Source organism: Harmonia axyridis, chromosome 2 (assembly GCF_914767665.1).
Source record: "Harmonia axyridis chromosome 2, icHarAxyr1.1, whole genome shotgun sequence".
Taxonomy (NCBI): domain Eukaryota; kingdom Metazoa; phylum Arthropoda; class Insecta; order Coleoptera; family Coccinellidae; genus Harmonia; species Harmonia axyridis.
Genome location: NC_059502.1, coordinates 33,380,174 through 33,402,523, shown reverse-complemented (window position 1 = coordinate 33,402,523; position 22,350 = coordinate 33,380,174). Strand labels below are relative to the sequence as shown.

The 22,350-nt window shown below is 33.9% G+C and overlaps 2 protein-coding genes across 2 annotated transcripts; both read left to right on the top strand.

Moving 5' to 3' along the window:
- The first annotated feature begins 9,007 nt into the window (after nucleotides 1-9,007).
- Nucleotides 9,008-9,643, top strand: LOC123673285. Its single transcript, XM_045607766.1, has one exon. The coding sequence runs from the start codon at nucleotides 9,008-9,010 to the stop codon at nucleotides 9,641-9,643; it is 636 nt and encodes a 211-aa protein (XP_045463722.1).
- Nucleotides 9,644-12,149: 2,506 nt separating this feature from the next.
- LOC123673284 lies at nucleotides 12,150-12,719 on the top strand. The gene is made up of 2 exons (XM_045607765.1): nucleotides 12,150-12,299; nucleotides 12,354-12,719. Exons 1-2 carry the CDS (start codon nucleotides 12,150-12,152, stop codon nucleotides 12,717-12,719), a joined length of 516 nt encoding a protein of 171 aa, XP_045463721.1.
- The last annotated feature ends 9,631 nt before the right edge of the window (nucleotides 12,720-22,350 follow it).

The following is a 22,350-nucleotide window of genomic DNA, read 5'->3' as shown; positions in this document are numbered from 1 at the left end:
AGAACCAGTGACGGCTCGTGCCCTCGAGATGTGGGTCGGCCACACACACACACACATATATATATATATATATATATATATATATATATATATATATATATATTTTTTTTTTTTTTAAATTCACACTAGCGTGGTTATATATATATATATATATATATATATATATATATATATATGTATATATATATATAAATATATATAAATTTTCCCACACCCCTTATCATACTTATAACTATATAAATAAATATATATAAACAAATAGATTTCCACGTCACCCAAGAGGACGGGTTGGTTTTTTGTTTTTAATGGGAAACCTCACCTAGAATAGCCCTATTATAACCCAATATAAAAATGTAGTTCTCAAATCAATGAAAACTGAAATAAAATGAAACTCTTGAAAAAACAGAAAAAATAAAATATTCAATTATCAACATAAAATATATATTTGAATAAACATAGAGAAAACCTGTCACGAAAACATATAAATAAATGTATAAAATATAAAAAAATCTTATAAAGACCACAAAAAATATTGTGGAAATGACCGCATGTATTCTGGTCGAAAATGTATGAGCTTGCTTACCCTTTATTCATGTTTATAGATCAAATCAATTCGACGATCTTTCTTTGTCGCGAAGTCATCAATTATTTTCTCGAAAAAAATGTTTCCTCTGGCTAGTTCTTTAACTAAACCTCTTTCGATTGATATCAGTGCCAGGTTATTTAAACGGTCTTGAGACATCATGTTCCTACTGAAAGATTTTATTCTTTTGAGCGCTGAAAAACTTCTTTCTACTGACGCGGATGTTGGTGGCAGGGACAAAATCATACAAAATAACTTATATAATTCAGGAACATCGGAAACAATATTATTTGAGAAAATGAATTCCGTAATACCATTCAGCATATTTGAATTGCCGAAGATAGCATTGTCCCAGTACATGATCAGAAAATCAATACCTAACTACTATCGAACGGCATAAATAAGTTTTTTTCTGATTAAGACGTTATATCCCATAATCAACCATTCATTTGAATATATTTATTATATTTTCATGATCTGAAAATCAATAGCTACTATCGAACGGCATAAATAAGTTCTTTTCTGATTAGGACATAATGTCTCATAATTAACCATTCATTTAATTATCAAATATTTGAAATAAACTGTAAAAAGTTGCTGCTTGACGCTCTGCAATAGGATAACCGGCCAGCCGACCCTGTGTATTGGGAAGCGACCTTACATCGAGTTGTTGTGCCGTTCTACTGAGTGGTCGTATTCTGGGCGTATGTCGTAGTATCTTTTCCTTTACGTAGCGCTCTCGGTAGCGCTGGTTCCGCCATCGGCTCTCGGCCGACCTAACGTGATGAGATGCTTTCAGTGATATTCCAGGAGTTGCAATTGTATAATTGTAACATTTGTGTTACATTTCAGACCTAATGTTACGGTGTTACGTACAATTCTGGAATAACTTGTTTGGGGTGATGTTACGAAAAGTAACCATTTACGATTGTGGTTTGTTACAATTTATGAAAGGGAATAACAACGCTGGATGCTTTGGAAATCGAATATTAGGTGGGTCCGAAAGAAAATATTGGCCGGTATAAGTTATATTTTCCTGTTCTGAGTGGAAATATTCATTACCGAGGGAATTTGGATATCGAAATCGATAACTCCGATTGAGTTTGAATGAATTGAATATCTAGAACTATTTTCTATTTCCTGATAATTTTTGGGTCGGCCCGGCCGACCCTGCCGACCCCGACGAGCCGTCACTGAATAGAACTTAAGAATACAATTGACTGAACTGAACTGACACTTTGTCAAAATTAAAATTATTGGACCTGATAGTATTTGATTGCATATAGAACAAATTTATTCATCTGAAAAATACTTCACTGACTGAATAAAATGGGCCTTACATTTTGAATTAATTCCAAAAATCAAGTCAAAAACGAGACCATTCGTATCGCTACTGTGGTTTATTAAGTCACTGTACAATTAAGCAATCAACGCCATTATTTTAGAATTTTCATTTGTTCTGTCAAAAGTAGTTTATTGTTGATTTAACCTCAAAACGACATTGACAGATAGACGACGTGAGGGCTGCCATAAGAAACGGCGCGGAAATCAAGTGAAAAGGGACCAATATCATTAAAATTCAAGAAGGCTGGTCCCTTCAAAAGTCGCCTCTTGAGCTTTTGCTAGAGTAAGTGAGCACACCAGTATGTTTGAGACGAGGTTTGAGATCTGACTCGCGGCAAAACTTGATAACTGTTGTAAAATTTAAAAAAGTCTATAGAATTTTCAAATTCACTGGTTTCATTTTTTATAGCCACAGATCAACCTATTGTTCATTTTCCAGATACCTACATGTGATGGAGAAAATAATTAACACCCTGAATGCACATAATTCTAAATTGGTATTGGTTAAATACGGTGACTATACAGGGTGAGTCTTTGACTTTCAACCGAAGATTGAATCAAAAGAAACTTCTTTTTTTTTATCCTTTACCATTTTTACCGAGTCGGCTCAGTTAAAAAGATACAAGCTGTTGAAAATCCATAAAAAAATTTAATTGTTGGCTATATCTCGTAAATGGTTCTATTGAAGGAAATGATTTTCGGGATATAGCTTTTCCTTGTTATTAGTTTTTATACATTTAACAAAGTGAATTGTTAATTTTCAATAGTCTCTGCACTCAAACTAATAATATTTATTCGACCAAGTGAACTTGCTATGATAATCTTCAAATATAAGTATAGACGTTAGGCTTGCCCGAATTGGTAGCCTGATTTTTAAAATAATTGTTAATTCGATAGTTTTGAATATTTATCATTAAAAATAACTGATAACCACTTTCTGGTTTCAAAGTTTCTAAAAACCTCATTTTTAGGTTGAAAATTTGTGTAGTTGCCTGTCTGCACAATAATAATGTGAAGCAGATCTAATTTCTGGTCTTTTCAAAGAAAAAACAAAAATTAGAGAATTATCACAGTTACAAAAAGTCCTAGTAAGAATTTTGGTGTATCTAGAACTAGAACCACCTTATTATACTCTATTTTCGTTTCTCAATGAAGCAACTTGTATGAGGAAAATCATGATATGTATCGCAGCGTAATCATAGCACAACTCTCAAGGATTGAGGGATTAAGAATATTTGAGGAAGGCTTTTCAGCCTTGATTTGGTCGGTTTTTCACCTAACATTTCATCTACAACTGCAGTAGGCACCTAGAAAGGTTTCTGAATCGTAGATTCTAACTCGACACGGGAATACTTTTTTTAACCAGAGGTTTTTCTCATGAATGAACTACCTTATAAAAGGTCAAACAGTGTGAGACTTTTACTCACTTAACCTAATCTGATGACTAAAATATACGAGTTATAAACTCCTTTTTCCCGATCTGAAAGGGGTTAAAGAGCAGAAATTGGGATTGCCTGTCACCTTTCGAGAAGCTTTCAGAAAGGACACATGAGCTGAACCGGGCTGAACGGTATTTTGGGGGAGATTGAGTGATACAGTGCACCATTCACTGACGCGGTCATCGAAATACTCGATTGAAGTGCAAGCTTTGGACGCCTGTATTTGGTGGAAGATTGGTCGTAGTCGAGGGATTATCTGACTAATCGGTTGGGGTGTATTATTGCGCAAGTGTTTTGAGAGCGATTCCATGAAGAAATTTTTTCAATGATGGTAGGTTCGCCTCACCATGGAGTTGGGTATTGTGAACAAATCAAAGCGTGTTAAAAGCGGCCCTGAGAAATTTATCCTGAATTATTTGTAACTTATTGAACTTCGTTGCGTAGGATTCGAAAGGCCAACACGCTGAGGCATAAGTAACAGTGAGACGGGCAATGCTTCTATACAAAATAAGTTTGTTTTGAATGTGTTTCTGTGACGAGAGAGCATCGAAGACAATTTGGCAATCACCATTTCACCATTTTGGACGGCATAGTCCAGGTGCTGATTGAATAAGAGTTTCTTATCTAAGATCCAAGTTTTTTACATGGGATTCCCAGCCCAGAGTATATCACATCCTTAAATTTGGACGTGGCTCAACAGTTTGACTTATCTCCGTGACAAGAGAAGATCAGCGTTATTTTCTTGGTTCACTTTGATTAGTCATTTATTTCACCATTCTTCCAGACCGCTTACATCGTCCTGTAAGTATTTGGTTGCCAATCGGTGAATTTTTGACCTGATCATGATAGCGGTGTCATCTGCTTATATGGCTAGAGAAAATCGGAAAGACTTGGTACAGATGTCGACTGTATATGCAGAATATAGAAAAGGGGACAACACACCACCTTGGGGGACTCCCGCATCGAGATCCCTCAGTTGAAAAGAGTCTTTTGGAGAATATTGCTCTGAAAAGCCCATTTTGAAGAAAGGATCGAATTATTTGACACATTGGAAGGGGCATATTCACATCATGAATTTTGGAAACGAGACCATCGTGCCATATGGCGCCAAAAGCATTAGAAATATCGAGGAAAATTGTATTAGTCACCTGAACTGGAATACTCCGAGAATAGTTTGGAATATTTCAGGGTATTCTACGTTGCAGAAACCTCTGCAGATGGCAACCGCAGTTGTGGATGGAACATCAGTTTCAACAGACTAAAAACGGTTAAAAAATTAAGAATTTTACAACTCTATTGAACAATCTATCCGTGAAAACCTTCAACAATATAAACGTACGTGTCATTCAAAATGAAGTTATAACAGTATCTAAGTAATAGTTTTTAGTCGATTACTACCATGTTCAGTTCTACATAATGTTCTCACTTTTAATCAAAAGTGAAACTTTTTTTATTCTAGTTAGTTAAGACAAATATAGTTGTATAGAATACTCTCTAGATAGAAATCTGAATTTTATCATTTGCACAAATGGACAAATCTTGTTCGAGCGTAGATACAATTCGCATCGAGTGGAACATCCACTTTTCACGGTTTACTAGGAATGCATTCCTCGCCTGTTGCAAGAATGCAATCCATTTGAGGACGAGAAACAGTCGATATCTCCTTTTTCCCATCCAGCCTCATCTTTTTGGATTCGGGCATTTAAGAATTCGTAACGTTCTTGTTATGCATCGCGCTACATGAAAATTCCAGAGATCGACAGCTGTTACTAAAATACCTAACATTTACATTCTTGACGTTGATCTCTGTTTCATCTAACTGTACCTACCTTCTAAACATGAATCCAGATAGGCGGTCGATAAAATTTCAAGTGCACAACGAGTGCATGCTCGGAGCTGTTATTGCGGATTATATAAATATTTGAAAGTACACTTTATGATGTTCTGGTGGAATAATTATACATCATTTAGTCGAGGAGTGTATTCACGATAGTCGAACCCGACCATTTTCTCTTTCTTATTCTCTTATTTACCGTGCAGTATAAGTGTTGACCTCTGGCCCACCGCAGCTGCGAACACAGGTGTCTTCTTGGTTTCTTCTCAGGTGGATGAGAAGAGAAAGATCGCCACAATAGTCTATCAGCTGAGATAATGCTGTGTACACATAGCGTAGTGGTTTATTCAACAAACGAATTTGAACGTGACTAGACTATTCTTGTGGTTAGACAACTAATGTTTAGGGGTTTTGGAATTTTAATTTCAAACATGATCCACTTTTCTGATCTACGTTGGTGGTATTTTTGAAATGAAAAACAATCAACAATATCAGTGGTACAATTCATTTCTGATGATGACTTGTTGAATTGTAAGATGAATACCTCACATACATGAAATATTGAGAATAAATATAGTTGCAAATTTTTGAATTCGCCCTCTAGCTGTGAAATGACAAAATACATTAAATATTTTATGAATAATACACCTACGGACTATTCTATTCTTTCTGTCACTTCCATCAATTAGGTTTTGATTTTAGGACTTGAGTCTTAAAACAGGGGGTGAATAACCTATCTGAACTCCGCCTTGTAATTGAATTTCAGTTATATATTTTTCCTTTATGTTCATGTAATTCGACTTATCAAATTCAATAAAGGACAATTTCATGTTGTTTTATTATTATTAAACATGATAACAATCTGATAATTCCTTCAAAAATTTTCCAAGTAACTTTTTGAAATGATTCCAATTGTCAAATCAAATTTTTGGTTCGTCTTCTATCGGAAATTTTTTCGGAAACTTCAGAGTTATTTGGAGGAAATTTGGTACAAAAATTGTTCTACTTGGAAAAGCTTAAAACAAAATTGAGGGAAGTACTTACTTAGCTTCAGGAGTTTTTAGGGCGTATATAATTTATTCATCTTTTGCGCCCTTTGGGACAACATAATTGATATATTATTTTACATCATATACAACACGGAATTGCAATATAATCGGATGAGTTGCTGAAATATTTAGTGGTACTATTCAATTTTGATTGAATTTTCTATGGCTCTGATGACCCATTTTGAAAAATCCACTGATATAATTCTTTCGTTAGAATCTGGATCAAAAAATTTTTGAAATGTTTCAATATAATCGAATGAGTTGCTGAAATATTTAATGGTTTTATTCAATTTTGTTTGAATTTTCTATGGTTTTGATGACGCGAACATGAAATTTCGCATCGAGCTTGAAATTGTTATTATACAGGGTGACACATTTCGAAAAATCCACTGACATAATTCCTTGGTAGGAATCTGGATCAAAAATTTTTTTCTCTTTTGGATGAAATCGAATGCAGGCATTTGATGTCACCTCAAGTTTGATTTCAAGGTCAAGTGAATTTTTTGAATAGGCAATATACATGGTGATTGACCGCGATCGCCAATTAGACGTTTATGGAAAACTAATCATAATTTTGAGCTGAAAGTTGCATGTTCGGGTTTGAGACAATGATATTTCTCCCTAAATTATTTTCAAATCTTCACAACTCCCGATTATATCGAAAACAGACTACTTCTTTTTTATTTCGAATGGCACACCCAGTATATTATTGTATCATTGAATAGCTTGTTTGATGACAATTCCAGCAATGATATTCCAACAAGATATGGTATATGCCATATCTTGGGTGAAAACTCAACGGTTCAAGAGTTAATGGGATTCTAATGAAAAAAGAACAAGGTGACGAGACCTCACTTTTTTTTTAATATTCCTGCAGAAAAAGTTTTTTTCGAAAAAACCTTTTTTATTGTCGAATCTGCAAAAACATAGTATTATGAAACTGTTTGAGTTTTGGACCAAAAATGTACAGGGTGTTTATCAGAATACCATTAACTTGGACAACTAAAATTCAACAAAACTCAAGATTTTCAGATTAGAACCAATATTTTTTTATTATCTCAGTCAATTCTACGTATGAAAAGGGTTACTTAAGTAAACCCTATTCCTAAAATGATTACTTTGAGAGTTATCGAGGAACTTCAAATGAGGAAAAACCTCAATTTCTAACTATGTGGAGTAGTTTGTGACTCCTAGAAAACACAAAAAGAAACTAAAATTCGATAGAATAGGTGAAGGTATCAGTCACAAGGAACTATTTATGTATAATTTATTCAGCAGCAACGTTTCGGGAAATTTATTCCCTTCCTCAGGCTAAAAACAATATTACTTAAATTAGTATTGGGTAGCATGAGATCTTGAATATGAACTAACTAAAAATATACTCTCAGCAAAACAATATAGAACAAACACACAGGTTCACCGTGTATTACATTCGAAAAAACAAACAATCAACACTCGAAACTGGAACATAAAAAACGCAAATGAAAATTACACCAGCTCACCTTGTGAATAAGAAATTACGATGTGAATCATTTGAAGAAATTCAAATTCGTGGAAAAAATAAAAATAACAATTTTCTTTCATCTCGGGGATCCAAACAAATTCTCTGACGTATCGGTCGCAGGTTCATCCATTCGAATGCAACACAGAACTGCACCAGATGGAAAGTGATATGTCATGAAGATTATAATTTTATTTCTTTAATCAGGTTCGAATATACGATGTTCAGTGAACCTATATCAGACCGCGCATTGATTGAATTCGGGTGTCTCTTGATGAAGAGCATCTCTTTGAAATTACGTTTGAACCAATTGTTCTCCCTGGTCAGAATTTTCGCGTCATCAAAATCAAACTGATGTCCCTCAGACATGGCATGCTGTGCAAGCGCAGTTGTGTTGGATTGTTTCATGCAATCTGATTGATGTTGTTTAATCCTGGTACCAAAATACTGTCTAGTTTGTCCGATATATGTACCTGTACAATCTTTACAATTGACTCTGTAAACCAAACCCGATTGCCTGTAATCCGGATCCCTGTCCTTAAGTTGGGAAAATAGTTTTCTGACGGTCTTATTATAATATGAGACGATAATTGATGACGAATTCCTCATAACTTTTATCAACCTCTGGCTTAATCCCGGTATATAAATAAGTTTATTGTACTTTTTATCAGCACCATCCGAGTCAGGTGGAGAACTAGGAGTCACCATAGGAGTAGAAGTGTGAAAAATTCTACTAACAAGGCTTCTCGGGTACCCATTCTGAATGAGTAAAGTTGCTTGCTCTATAAAATTTTTTGTATGGAATGACTCGTGAGACATACCGAGGATCTTATGTCTTATGGATTTGATTATTGCAATTTTTTGGGATGTGGTATGTAACGAACTGAAATGTAATGTTCTGTGAGAAGCAATAGGCTTAGAGTATAAATCGGTCTTCAAGTGTCCGCCCTCTCTTATGATCCAGACATCCAAAAACGGAATTCTACCATTTTCTTCAATTTCATGTGTGAATTGTAGGTCACAATGAAAGCTGTTTGAGAAAACAGCTTTCATTGTGACCTACAATTCACACATGAAATTGAAGAAAATGGTAGAATTCCGTTTTTGGATGTCTGGATCATAAGAGAGGGCGGACACTTGAAGACCGATTTATACTCTAAGCCTATTGCTTCTCACAGAACATTACATTTCAGTTCGTTACATACCACATCCCAAAAAATTGCAATAATCAAATCCATAAGACATAAGATCCTCGGTATGTCTCACGAGTCATTCCATACAAAAAATTTTATAGAGCAAGCAACTTTACTCATTCAGAATGGGTACCCGAGAAGCCTTGTTAGTAGAATTTTTCACACTTCTACTCCTATGGTGACTCCTAGTTCTCCACCTGACTCGGATGGTGCTGATAAAAAGTACAATAAACTTATTTATATACCGGGATTAAGCCAGAGGTTGATAAAAGTTATGAGGAATTCGTCATCAATTATCGTCTCATATTATAATAAGACCGTCAGAAAACTATTTTCCCAACTTAAGGACAGGGATCCGGATTACAGGCAATCGGGTTTGGTTTACAGAGTCAATTGTAAAGATTGTACAGGTACATATATCGGACAAACTAGACAGTATTTTGGTACCAGGATTAAACAACATCAATCAGATTGCATGAAACAATCCAACACAACTGCGCTTGCACAGCATGCCATGTCTGAGGGACATCAGTTTGATTTTGATGACGCGAAAATTCTGACCAGGGAGAACAATTGGTTCAAACGTAATTTCAAAGAGATGCTCTTCATCAAGAGACACCCGAATTCAATCAATGCGCGGTCTGATATAGGTTCACTGAACATCGTATATTCGAACCTGATTAAAGAAATAAAATTATAATCTTCATGACATATCACTTTCCATCTGGTGCAGTTCTGTGTTGCATTCGAATGGATGAACCTGCGACCGATACGTCAGAGAATTTGTTTGGATCCCCGAGATGAAAGAAAATTGTTATTTTTATTTTTTCCACGAATTTGAATTTCTTCAAATGATTCACATCGTAATTTCTTATTCACAAGGTGAGCTGGTGTAATTTTCATTTGCGTTTTTTATGTTCCAGTTTCGAGTGTTGATTGTTTGTTTTTTCGAATGTAATACACGGTGAACCTGTGTGTTTGTTCTATATTGTTTTGCTGAGAGTATATTTTTAGTTAGTTCATATTCAAGATCTCATGCTACCCAATACTAATTTAAGTAATATTGTTTTTAGCCTGAGGAAGGGAATAAATTTCCCGAAACGTTGCTGCTGAATAAATTATACATAAATAGTTCCTTGTGACTGATACCTTCACCTATTCTATTGATATTAGGAACGATAAGTGCTTTTACTAAAATTCGATGTTTCGATAACTGAATTCGATATTTAAAGTTCTTCCTCGATAACTCTTGAAGTATTCATTTTAGGTTTAGTCATCAGTGAGTCGAATCTTATCTTATAAAAATGGAGACATAGTGAATATATAATATAGCGCTCGAAAAGGAATAAAACATTAAAATAAAAACAAAAGTTCCAAAAAAAGTCGACGAAAGTCAATAAATAAATGCAAAATATGCATCGCACATTAAAAAATCAAAAAAAGTCCATAATGATGAAGGCTAGCTTGGACTGAAAAATATTATATTCAGTGTCATTAAAACAATATCCGTTTTCAATTTCATGATTTTATGTTGAGTTTTAAAGGAATGAATTTTTTGGAATATGATCTATGGACTTCATTTTGTGAAAATCACGAATCGGCTTTTTGATTCAAGAATATCGATGGAATTTGGATTGGAAGCTTGGAAATAATTGTAGGTATTTTTATTCGATTTTTGAATTCCATGTCATTGAAACTGAATAATTCAAACATTTTGGTGGAATTAGCACCATTTTTTTCTTGAATAATATTGAAAACAAGAAACTAAAATTTGTCCATCCTACTTCCTATGGTTGAGAAGAAGCGATTCAATAGGTAATTGAAGTTTTGTGAGAAATTCGTGAATTAACAACACCAACTATCATTTCTATGATGAACTGAAGACTTGCTGTGATCGAGATAAGGAGAAACAGGTCTATCGAAGGAAGAAGTTCAAATTCCTATTCTGATTGAACTTATCCTTGTGCCTAAACCGTTGGGATTACATCAAATTCCCACAATATTCCAGTCCAATCAGTATAAAACATCCCATTCATTCTGATTGATCACCGTGAAGATTTGCATGAGCGGCCTATCACTTCGCGATAAAATAAGGCGCTAAAATTGTAATTGGTTTCTGCTACTTGAAACGGGTTCTAGACTCATGCTTTACTTATTGCTGTTTTTGTATTGCAGCTTCGCTATTCCTTTATTTTTGTCATTACTTGAGGAGTACCACTCCTGAATGTAGTTAATGGAGCAGAGGGCTGAGATCAGAGAAGGATTTCATAAAATTGAAGATAAATAATCGATAAAAACTCAGTAAATTTCTCAAAATGAAAACAAAAATGAAGTCATTACTTTTTAGCGCTCGGTTATGCGCAACTGGAGACCACATATATGTTTGTAGAAGTAAATGTGGTCCCCAAAGGTGCAATTTAAGGATGAATAAATGAGAGATCCAAAGCTTCTGACTTCACGTATTCCAGTATAGCACTTATTTTCGAGAAAGTTTGAATTCGTTGCATTTTGCCTTAGGTTAATGCTCGATTTAATATTTTTATTCCTGGGCACTATCTCTCAGAAGCTCAATAAATATACTTCATTCAATGAATGTGTAACATGGATGAAGTTTTTATAAAAATTTTTATTTTTAATTTCAAATAAAATTAAAAACCCCCTCAAACAATTCGAATATACCCTGATGTACAGTGCTACACAGAACCAGTAGGAGAATTCCGAAAGTTTATTATTGAATATGTACCCAAACATATTCCCACAGGCGATACTTGGTTTATCGATGATAATGAAATCGATTTATATAATAATAGTTCTGAAGGTAGGCATCAGAAAGAGTATCAGAAGAAAACTATTGTTGTTATGAGAAGTGGTTCCTGTCATTAAATAATAATCATTTGAAGTATGGTGATTGATATTATGACTTAGATAAGATTGGAATAAATTGTATATGTAAGAAAGGAGTCTTTCAGAACTCAGACCAGTTTGGTCTATCTTTACCCTATTTAACAAATTTTCAAGAGATATTTTGCCATTTTGGCAAGCCTGACTTCACTTCGTGAGAATAAAAAAGCTGGTGTACATGAAGCTATGTATGAAGACGACCTACAACGCCTCCTACACAAATTCAACTTGGCAGCACAGAAACTTAATATGGAAATCTCGTGCGAAAAGACTCAATCTTCGGTAGTATCCAAAGAGCCGATAAGATGCAAGCTGTTAGTGAATGGACACATTGTGCAACAGGTATAATGAATATGAGCTATTTAGATGTAGAAATATCAAGCGGGAGATGTTTGGCCAATGAAGTGGATAGTCAGGTGGAAAAAGCCGCAAGAATATCAGGCTGTTTGCGTGATGTAATATGAAAAAATAAGTATATGTCCACTGAAAGTAAGACACGAATATACAAGACCAGCATAAGATCCATACTCACTTACGCGGCAGAAACGAGATCGGAGACAGCAGAAACCAAGAGAAAAATGAGAACAACTGAAATGAAAGTATTGCGAACTATAAGAGGGATAACGCTGAGAGACCGAATACGCAATACGGATACTCTGCGAGAGTTGGGAGTACAGGATGTTGTAAGATGGGTGAAAGAAAGGCGCCGCTTTTGGAGGGATCACGTAGATCAGATGGGTCCAGATCGAATTGCAAAGTGGGCCAAAACACAGAAACCAGGGAATAGACGACCAGTTGGTAGGCCCCAAAAACTTTGGATGATAGAATTGACAGGACTCCGTCTTATTACAAGAGGAAGAAGAAGAAGAACATGAAGTTATAATTCTCAAACTGACCACTTCATCGTATTATATATATTTTGCTGTTCTATTTAACCAATGAAAAGAATGAGGTAATCTATAAACCTAAAAATCAAATAAAAATAGAATCATGCCAAATCATGACAAACTTGGACACTCTTTTCTACTGTAGAGTAAAGTGCGATTCATACAACTTATTTTTGGAGACATTCACAGTACGAGCCTCTACAACAATAACTGGTAGATGATTCGCGCGGACTGAATCAATAGAGGTGAGTCTAATATACAGAGCAGAAAGAGTACCTATGGGTCCCAATACTGAACCCTGAGGAACATCCGATGTATGTTATGTTTACAGGTGATCAGCATTGCACAAAATTAGGCTTGTTGTTGCGGGACCAATCCATGTTCGTTATACAAACAAAATTGCAGAGAATTTTAGCTTATGATTCTACCCAAAACATTTGAAATAGACGAAAGATCAGCAGATCGCGGAAGCTTCATGAGCTTTTTTGTCTATGACAGAGTAAATGAGACGAATATTTCGTTTAGTTTTAGTATAATAATCTGTCCTCTTTCTGAATTCATCGGTTCGTTCATTATTTTCAAGAACAGAATATCCTGTCACTACAAATAAAGTCACTTTGTGCCTTCGCCCAGATCTTTTGTGCTATTTTGGAACACAAATGCAAAGCATTCTGGTTCTTAGTGATTCTTAGATCCTAAGCATGACTGTCCATTGTAATGTTTATGTGTGCCTATTTGTAGTCCTTATTCTTAAATTAGGATTTAGCTTTATCACTGACAGTGGCATAAGCCAGTACTTCCATCTGATTTTGCTCCATCAATGCACCATATGGGTGACTAGCTGTTCAGTAAATTAATTAAATTCACAACACTTCGATGACCAGTAATGACCACTGTAAGGGTGTTTTGAAATCCAATGACTATAGTGTTTTACAATATTCAGATGGTTCCCAAAAGTTTCCTTAAATCCACATTAAAACAAAATGATGTCCAAGTAATATATCAAATTATAAAATCTTCATCAGTTCAATAAATCTTAGACGTGAATATACGTAGATATATTGCTACATGTTAAAATCCTTCAAGAGGATCTCCTGATTATAGAGAAAATCGAAATAGCAAAAGAGTACTTCAGATTTTTCTTAAGGCCAAATCCTCTGATTTCTCCATTTCCCTTTGAAATATATTTTTATTCGTTATTTCGCTTAAACTTACTTCTTGTCTCATTCTCTATGAAAACGTCTTCAATAGATTACAATATACAGAAAAAATTTGTTGGTGCATTCTGTTTAAAACACTACAATTCCGTGCTATGTAAAAATTGCATAAACATTTTTCTTAGCTTCACTGAAACTGGGATGAACCTGTATATTCTGTGTTACGTAGCAGAAAATTATAAATAAATTGTTCGTATATTTGTTCAAGAAATAACGTGCTATATTCCATGTAGTATCTAAGTTCATGCAAACAAACGAAGATCGTCCACCTTATCTTTATCTTTTGATATTTTATTATCAGATAAATATTTGAAGATAGTTCTCTTAGTTTTAAATTGTGTATTGGATAAAGCTTGATTACGAATGGTGATAGATAACAGCAGGTGTTCAAATATGTTGTGCTGTTCAATATTTGTTGAAAGTTGAACTGTTTTCTTTTCGCATGGTCTTTTCTTACCAATCAGTTTCATGAATTTATAGAAGTACACACTTTGATTTTATCGATAATTTTTTAATTAATTTAATTAGTCGGTCCATTCCTCTTACAGCTTACAGTTTTTTTCATCTTGAAGCTGTAAAAATTTACGTGATTTTCAGTCTGAATAATTCTTGTGAAGACAACAAGTTTACCGAAAACTACATGTCCACTCTGGATATTTCAGCAGTTTGCATGGAATTTGTTGAAACTCATAACGTTTTTTGCTACGAATATACCTATTGAAATCAAAAAAAGTCCTTTTTTTTATGCGACCATTTTTCACTGAGATACATCATTGAGAAAAATCACCAAAAATTGCGAAAAATGTTTTGATCATTTAATTTTTTCAATTAGAAAAGTTATCATATACTTTTTCATATTTATAAGAAATATACCCAAAATATTAATAGGTACGTTTTTCGATAATTCTTCGCTCTGAAAATAATAAAGGATCTGACACGTTAACTCAGTTCTCAATGATACTAACCATCTGGGAAAAGTTGATTCAATGAGGTTGGAGCACAAATCATAAAGTTAGAATTTTATTGATAGAAAATGAAATTAATATGATTGTGAACTAATATATTAAAATTGAATAGCCTACAGGCAGCAAATCTGTCAATCCGCCACTGTATAGTTATTACTCTGATTGAATAGATTATTAAAAATGCGAAATTAACTGATTATTTGTCAAGCTTAGCTTTACATCTGTATAGCAGTAGGTATAGTATGATCAGTCATTCTCAAAATTGGTTAATATTATATCTACTTCTCAAATGTTTCTCAACACTCAACCCTAGTTGCATGGAACATTTATTACAGCGTTGCAAAACTTCTGTGGAACGTGATCTACTATTTGTAAATCCGAAATGATACTTAATGACTCTTCATTTTCTATGGTTGAGACATCATAAATACAAAAAGGCCAGGTCCTTTTGTTCCGCTTTTGTCACGATTTCTCTATAAATCTAGTATGTATGAGGTTAGCAATTACTTTTATCCGCGAACGAACGTACAAGGTGGGCCAAATTGGACACTTTTGAAGGGAAAGTCCTATTTCTATACTAGATAAACGGAAAATGATTTCTGCATCTGAGGGACGATGAGAAACTTATTGGCGAAAACCGAAACTCCATCACCGTTTCATAGTTACCGGGAGTTCCTTTTCAAAAACCAGATATTTTGCCTTGATGTCTGTGATTTCCGAATTTTGAGCCGAAAATTTATTATTATTCACTCTATAGGAATTCATAGTCAGAATAAATCCAATCGCTCTCAAATTAGTCATTTACCTTCAAAGTGGTTGCTTTGAAACCTGACACAAATCTACAAAATGCAAAAATTCGAAAATACATATTTATATCCACTAGTTTGAGCTTCCGATTTCACCCGCGTCGAAAACTCTTCAAATTTCATAAATTACTATTTTTTTTATTCTGTTTTCTTATCCCTCAATTTCCATGGATTCATAGAAGGTACAGGGTGGGTAGATTTCGATGTTTTAGCAATACATCTTTTAAACCAGAGAAGATAGACAAAATCTCATACCTACTCCATTCTCGTTCTCGTTTTTTTGAGGAATTAAAAAAAAAAGTTGTCATTTTTGGCTACCTCCTTTTGTTTTCGAGCTGTAAGAGAAAGGTAGAACAATGGCGATATCGAAAAAAAATTATTTCTCCGCTAATATTGATGATAGAGTTCAGAAATTAAAAATTACAGAGGCACTTTTTCACATTGAATTTAGTAGCGTGCTCGTCCTTTTTAGCTGGATGCTTAATTACGAAGCGATGACCCAAAGTTATGCTTTTTGAAAAGGTACACTAGATTTCTGTGCAATTTTTTGAGAGCTTATTGTTTACTGATTTCAAAGATATATAACAACCTATGGTTTGTATAAATATAAATAAATAATAGAAAGTGGTCAAAAGCCTTTTTTCATCTAATTTTCATCTATTGATGAGAACAGAAAAATAGAGCTTCCTTCAACAAGAGCAATCATGTGGATCTTTTCGTTATTTCCGAATCCATTTTGAGATATAAAAATGTATAAAATATATCTAGATTCGAATTTTGTAGAAAGCAGTAATAAGCATGGAAATAATGAGATTGACAGAAGGAGCTTATTACTGCTTTCTACAAAATTCGAATCTAGATATATTTTATACATTTTGATATCTCAAAATGGATTCGGAAATAACGAAAAGATCCACATGATTGCTCTTGTTGTAGGAAGATCTATTTTTCGGTGCTCATCAACAGTGGAAACCACAGAAATATTGAGACTCTTAGATGAAAAAAGGTTTTTGACCATTTTATATTATTTATATTGATACAAACCATATGATGTTGTATATTTTTGGAAACAGTTAAAATTATGCTTACGAAAAATGCCACTGAAATCTTGTGTTCCTATTTTAAACATTTTAAACATAACTTTGTGCCATAGCTTCCTAATTAAAAATCCTGCTAAAAAGACGAGCACACCATTGATTCTGAAAAAGTTCCTGTATAATGTTTTAATATCAGGAGCTTTATCATCAGTATTAGCGGAGATATATTTTCTTTTCGATTATGCCATTTTTTCAATATTCTCTTATAACACGAAAACAGAAGAAGTTGGCATAAAATGAATACTACTCTTATTGGGGTATCAGAGTTTGTCTATCTCCTCTGATTCGAAAGTTGAGCCGCTAAAAAAACGAAACTTGCCCAACTTGTACAGACACAATGACACAACGGTTTCTATTGCTTTATTATATACACTGTGTCCGTGAAGTATGGAACAAATTCATTTTTAGCTAAACAGACCATTTTAAGGAATAATCCTGAAACACGTCAATTTTTGATTTTAATTTACCATATTTAAAAATAATAATATTATATACAGGATGAATTACTTGCGAGTAATGACGTCACCGTCATTTTTTTTTAATGGAACACCTCCATTTTTTTCAATTTTCCGATTACTTTAGCTGAGCTGATTCCAAAAATGTATCACATGTTGATTCCAATTGGTAGGTACAGGGTGGACAAAAATAATAAATTAAATCCAAGCAATAATTAAAACATTCATGAATACCAAAAATATTCTAGTACTAAACTGTCATTGAACACCAATAAATTACTAAACAAATAATGACATTTCACAAAAAACTAGACGACTATGTTTTTTTCAAATTGATGGAAAATAATTTCTTTCATATTCTGTCTGCTAGACCACAAGTACTAAACATGTTTAGAAACAGCTCATTTTTATTGATCTAAAAATGTAACAAACTACAGGGTGTTACATTCAAACCAATTGCCGCGAGACAATAAGTATTTTTGATAATATTGTTAATTTAACTAATGTTACGCGTTACTTTATGAGCACACACAAAACTATCGTATTTTTGTCCATCCTGTATTAATTGGAATCAACAGCTGATATCGATGATGAACGAGAAATCCGTCAAATATTTCCTAGAGCGATATCGATTTTTTGCATCTATTAATTACTTGTGAAATCGCAAAAGTGTGCTGATTCGTCAGAGGAGGTACCATAAATTCTGGTATTCAAAAGTGTGGGTTGATAATGATAGTTAGGGTGGGTAGATCAAGTGTTAATTAGGTTAAATATTCAGTCGAATTTATATCTTGAAACCCATTCGAAGATTATAAGGTGATACTAAATTATCTCCTTATGGCTTCAGAATAGTTATTTATAAAACAAGTGCAGAAGGCATTGATATTCTTCCACGAGTTCAAAATTCAAAAACGAGCCACGAAGTGGCGAGTTTTGGAATGAACGAGTGGTAGAATGAGCCTTCTGTACGAGTATTATACATTATTTTCTCTAATTCATTGCATTTTCATTGAAATTAATGAAATATTTCCATAAATATCATTTAGTGATTTTTGCATTGAAAAATGTTGGTTGGCAGAACTGATTTCTTTAAGGCAAATTGATGAATTGACAGATAAAGCCGTGGCGGAAAGTTCGGAATACCAACATATAATAATGAAATATAACCATGAAAACTGTGCGTTTCTGATATATTCTCGCACGATTTTGTTCTACAAGATGTGGAAGAATGAACGGAATAACCACAGAATTAGAGAAAAACTATTAATGGATGATGCTATTACGTATACAGAGAAGAAACTCGCTTTATCTTCAGCATCAGCGGCACCTTTTAATTCTATCCATCTTTCAGAACAGGATTATGCTCTGTTCACCTCCGTGATGTATACGTTCCTTTCTTTTGTTGGCCTCCCGAAAGTAAACACAATTGGCATAAATTGTGAATTAAAACATTAAGCTAAGCTACCCAATTATTTTCGTTAAAAATAAGTACCCTTAACTCCCGTTTGTGTAATCGATGCTGGGTATAAATAGTTAGGTTTTATGTGATACAACTGGTCTAACACCTGTTTTTGATGTCACTGGATTTCAGTTTCCGTGCAATGGATGAAGCACAGGTGACTAAACGATGCATCGTCTTGAAATATTAGAGGAATTTGTTCAGACAAAAGTAATGAGTTCGTTCGTTCAATAAATACAAAATACGTAACCGAATGAGCATTCGTGATATAGCAAATCATGTTGTATTTTCGGCCTAATTGCTCTTTCGTTCGCGAAATGCTGACTTAAATATTCAGCTTCTTTTACAATTTATAGATATTTTTAGTTTTTACAAAAAGCCAGGATACAGGATTTATTAGACTTGACTTTCAAATGAATTATAGAGGCAATATATGGAAATATGTATTAATATAGGTGGTTTCCACATAGTATAAGTAAGAAAAGTAATGACAAAGGGTCAGAAGCTTTTAGCGCTTGTTCTTTCATGAGTCTATATTGGAGACAGAACAATGATGTATGTTGTACGTGACATGTTATATGTATATTATGATGTCATCGTGTTAGGTTATTTTATCTAAATAAAGAGTTTTGATCATACGATCCTCCGAAAAATCGATATGAACATTCGAGTGTATATTTTACATATACAAACTAAATATTACGAAAATTTAGGTTTTCTTTTCATTATTCTGCTTTTTTATGGTTCTGGTTGAACGATCAACATTTTGTTTTTGTTATAACATATTTAATATAATTATATAATAATATTTATTTATTTATTGTCACTGTAATATTGAAACGAGATATTTCCCTTATTTTTCGAGAATGTTCTCTGGTTCTGGGAATGTGATCTACCTGATATATAGACAAATATCAATATGAATGTTTAACCTTAGGATTCTCTCTGAGAAATGTGCTTTTTTGATATCCTTGAAACTATCACTATCTTGTCTTTTTTTGGGTGAATAATCCAAAAATCCAATTCTTGTGTCATCCGATACTGTTCAAACCCATAAACTTTAAGAGCTAATGAAGGGTTACCCATTTTCTGGTTCCGAAAATGAACGTAAATAAAACATAGTTTCATTTAGAATAACCATCAATTTTTTATTTCAATATAATGCTTGGATATGTGTGGAAACAACATCTCACAGAACTCGAACCTTGTGAGGTAATTTTCGATGATCTGCCGGTACATTTCGTGCACCACTTATTTGACGAATGTTGGTTTTCAGATCGTCAATAGTGTGGAGATTATCGGCATAAACACGAACCTTCGCATAAACCCACAAAAACAAATCCAAAGGCGATAAATCACAAGATTTTGATGGCCAATTGACATTGTTGAAACGAGAAATTATGTATCTTGAGAATTTTTTTGCAATAAAGCCAAAACGGGTCGTTTTGTGTGACTTGTTGCATTATGATGCTGGAACCACATCTCTTCCAATTCCATATCATCAATTCAAGGGAAAAATCGAAAATCATTTGGATATAACAATGAGAATTGAAGTTTGACTAACACCTTCATTTTCAAAGAAGTATGGGCCAATCACTCCACTAGACCAAATTGCACACCATACAGAAATTTTTTGCGGATGTAATGGTCTGTTAGCAGTTACAAGAGGATTTCCTCTGTGCATTATGCGACAATTTTGTTTTTTTACATAGTCATCGAGTGAAAAATGTGCTTCGTCGCTAAAAAAAGTCCGATGCGAAAAATCGTCATCCAAACGTTGTTCACGCACCCCATCGACATAGTTATACACATTCCATGCTCAGCTAGCTTTAGTTCTTATGTCAGCTATACCTTATAAGGATGGAGATGCAAATCCATATGCAAAATATGCCATAGCGTGCTGTAAAACAGGCCCAAATTATGTGCGCGCCAGGAATAGATTAATTTGGATTTTCTTCTACAATTTTACTTACAGCAGCAATTTTTCCATTGAATTCACTGAATTTGGAATTTTTGCTCAGATGGACGATTATGTCGACCATAATCTCCCTTAATGCACGAAACGTACTTTGTATAGAATCATTGTTTTTGTAGTAAGGCCTGGCAATTTTCACACTTTCAGCAGTAGAAAAACGATACATATTGACTAACCTTCAACATATCACGCTTCGGATGACATTTCTGGATATATCATTGAAACAGGGCTGTGAAATCTGGATAACTGCATGGAAAACCCAATATTTGGTTCAACAATCGGTTACTATACCGCATTGACCATCTAATTCTAGACTAGATGAAGAAAGAAATTCAAATTAACAAACACAATATTCTGAACCGTTTTTCGATGATTCTGAATTCAAATGAAAGCGCATTCGTACAATGTTTAAAATAATTTTTTCAATTTCAGAGTAGATAACCCCGGCTTCATCCTTGCGTCCTAGTGAGGGTATCCCAGAATCCCTTTGAGCTAGAAAAATATGAATGGCCCATTTTCGGGTGGATTTTTGAGAGAATCAATTTGGTGCAAACCGCAACCTTATAAATTCGAGCTATAAGAGAAAATTGGAATCTGGCGTGAAATGAAAAGTTCTCAAAACTTCTTCATTATTGCTATTAACATGAAACAAAAACATCTTACAGGCACCTATATTTCAGTAGAATCCATTATTGTTGAAAAAAAAAAGGTTTATTGCAGGTAGTTTTGAAGTTATAATTCAAACTTGCGTTTTTTGTAAATGTAAGCCATATACATTTCTGTAACGAATAAAATCACTTCTTAATCAAACTATAAAAATCATCGAAGGTTTGATTTTCACACTCCAAATCAACCAGGTGTCTATCTATGATAATCTGTGAACTTCATATATGTAATTTAAATATTCGGTAGCCATCAAGTTCCTCAGATTCAGCACCGTTAGATTTTTTCCTTTGGTCACATAAATTCGAAAATGTTGAAAAATCTAACCGTTTTAAATCCGGATACTTGGTCGCACCGAATATTCTAATAATCTGAAGTTATCAAAGATGGACATAGAAACCTAGTAGATTTGCAGTGTGAATCTTAAACTTTTGATGATTTTTTATAGTTTGATAATGATAAGGAATTTATATATCATGTTATAAGTATACATTCAAAAAACCTCAAACTTAAAAAAAAAGTGTGAGTTTACTAATGTGATGAGAATCTAAATCTAAGAAACTATCGACAGAATCTGGACAACGGAATCGAACCTCCAGAGATGAATCCAGATTTATCAAGATTCATTATTCAACCGTCTACTTGTTAGACATGTTGTACTGGTTGAAAATGTATTTATATTGAGTTCATGCCAGCTGTGCGATTATGCATATTCAATAGCTACTCTTCATTTAAGCTGCTCGCGTATCGATTTATCTGATTTTTCATTCCGGTGAATTATTTTGCAAGCCCAGAAGTTATTCGTTTTGAATAACAAAGCGGTTCCACAACACAAATGAATGTATGAATTTAAAGTGACTGCAAACGAGCAAGCGGATGTACAAATATTCGAATAATGAACATTGTTGAATAATTAACATTGGAATGAGCCAATATTTTCAAAGTCGAGTCGGCTGCGTAGGTTGATAACTTGATCGATAAA

Excerpts from the sequence above, each read along its gene's own strand:
- LOC123673285 (XM_045607766.1), top strand. The coding sequence starts at position 9,008 with ATGTCTCACGAGTCATTCCATACAAAAAATTTTATAGAGCAAGCAACT.
- LOC123673284 (XM_045607765.1), top strand. The coding sequence starts at position 12,150 with ATGCAAGCTGTTAGTGAATGGACACATTGTGCAACAGGTATAATGAAT. Across the intron at positions 12,300-12,353 it reads TATCAGGCTGTTTGCGTGAT|ACCAGCATAAGATCCATACT; the intron begins GTAATATGAAAA and ends CGAATATACAAG.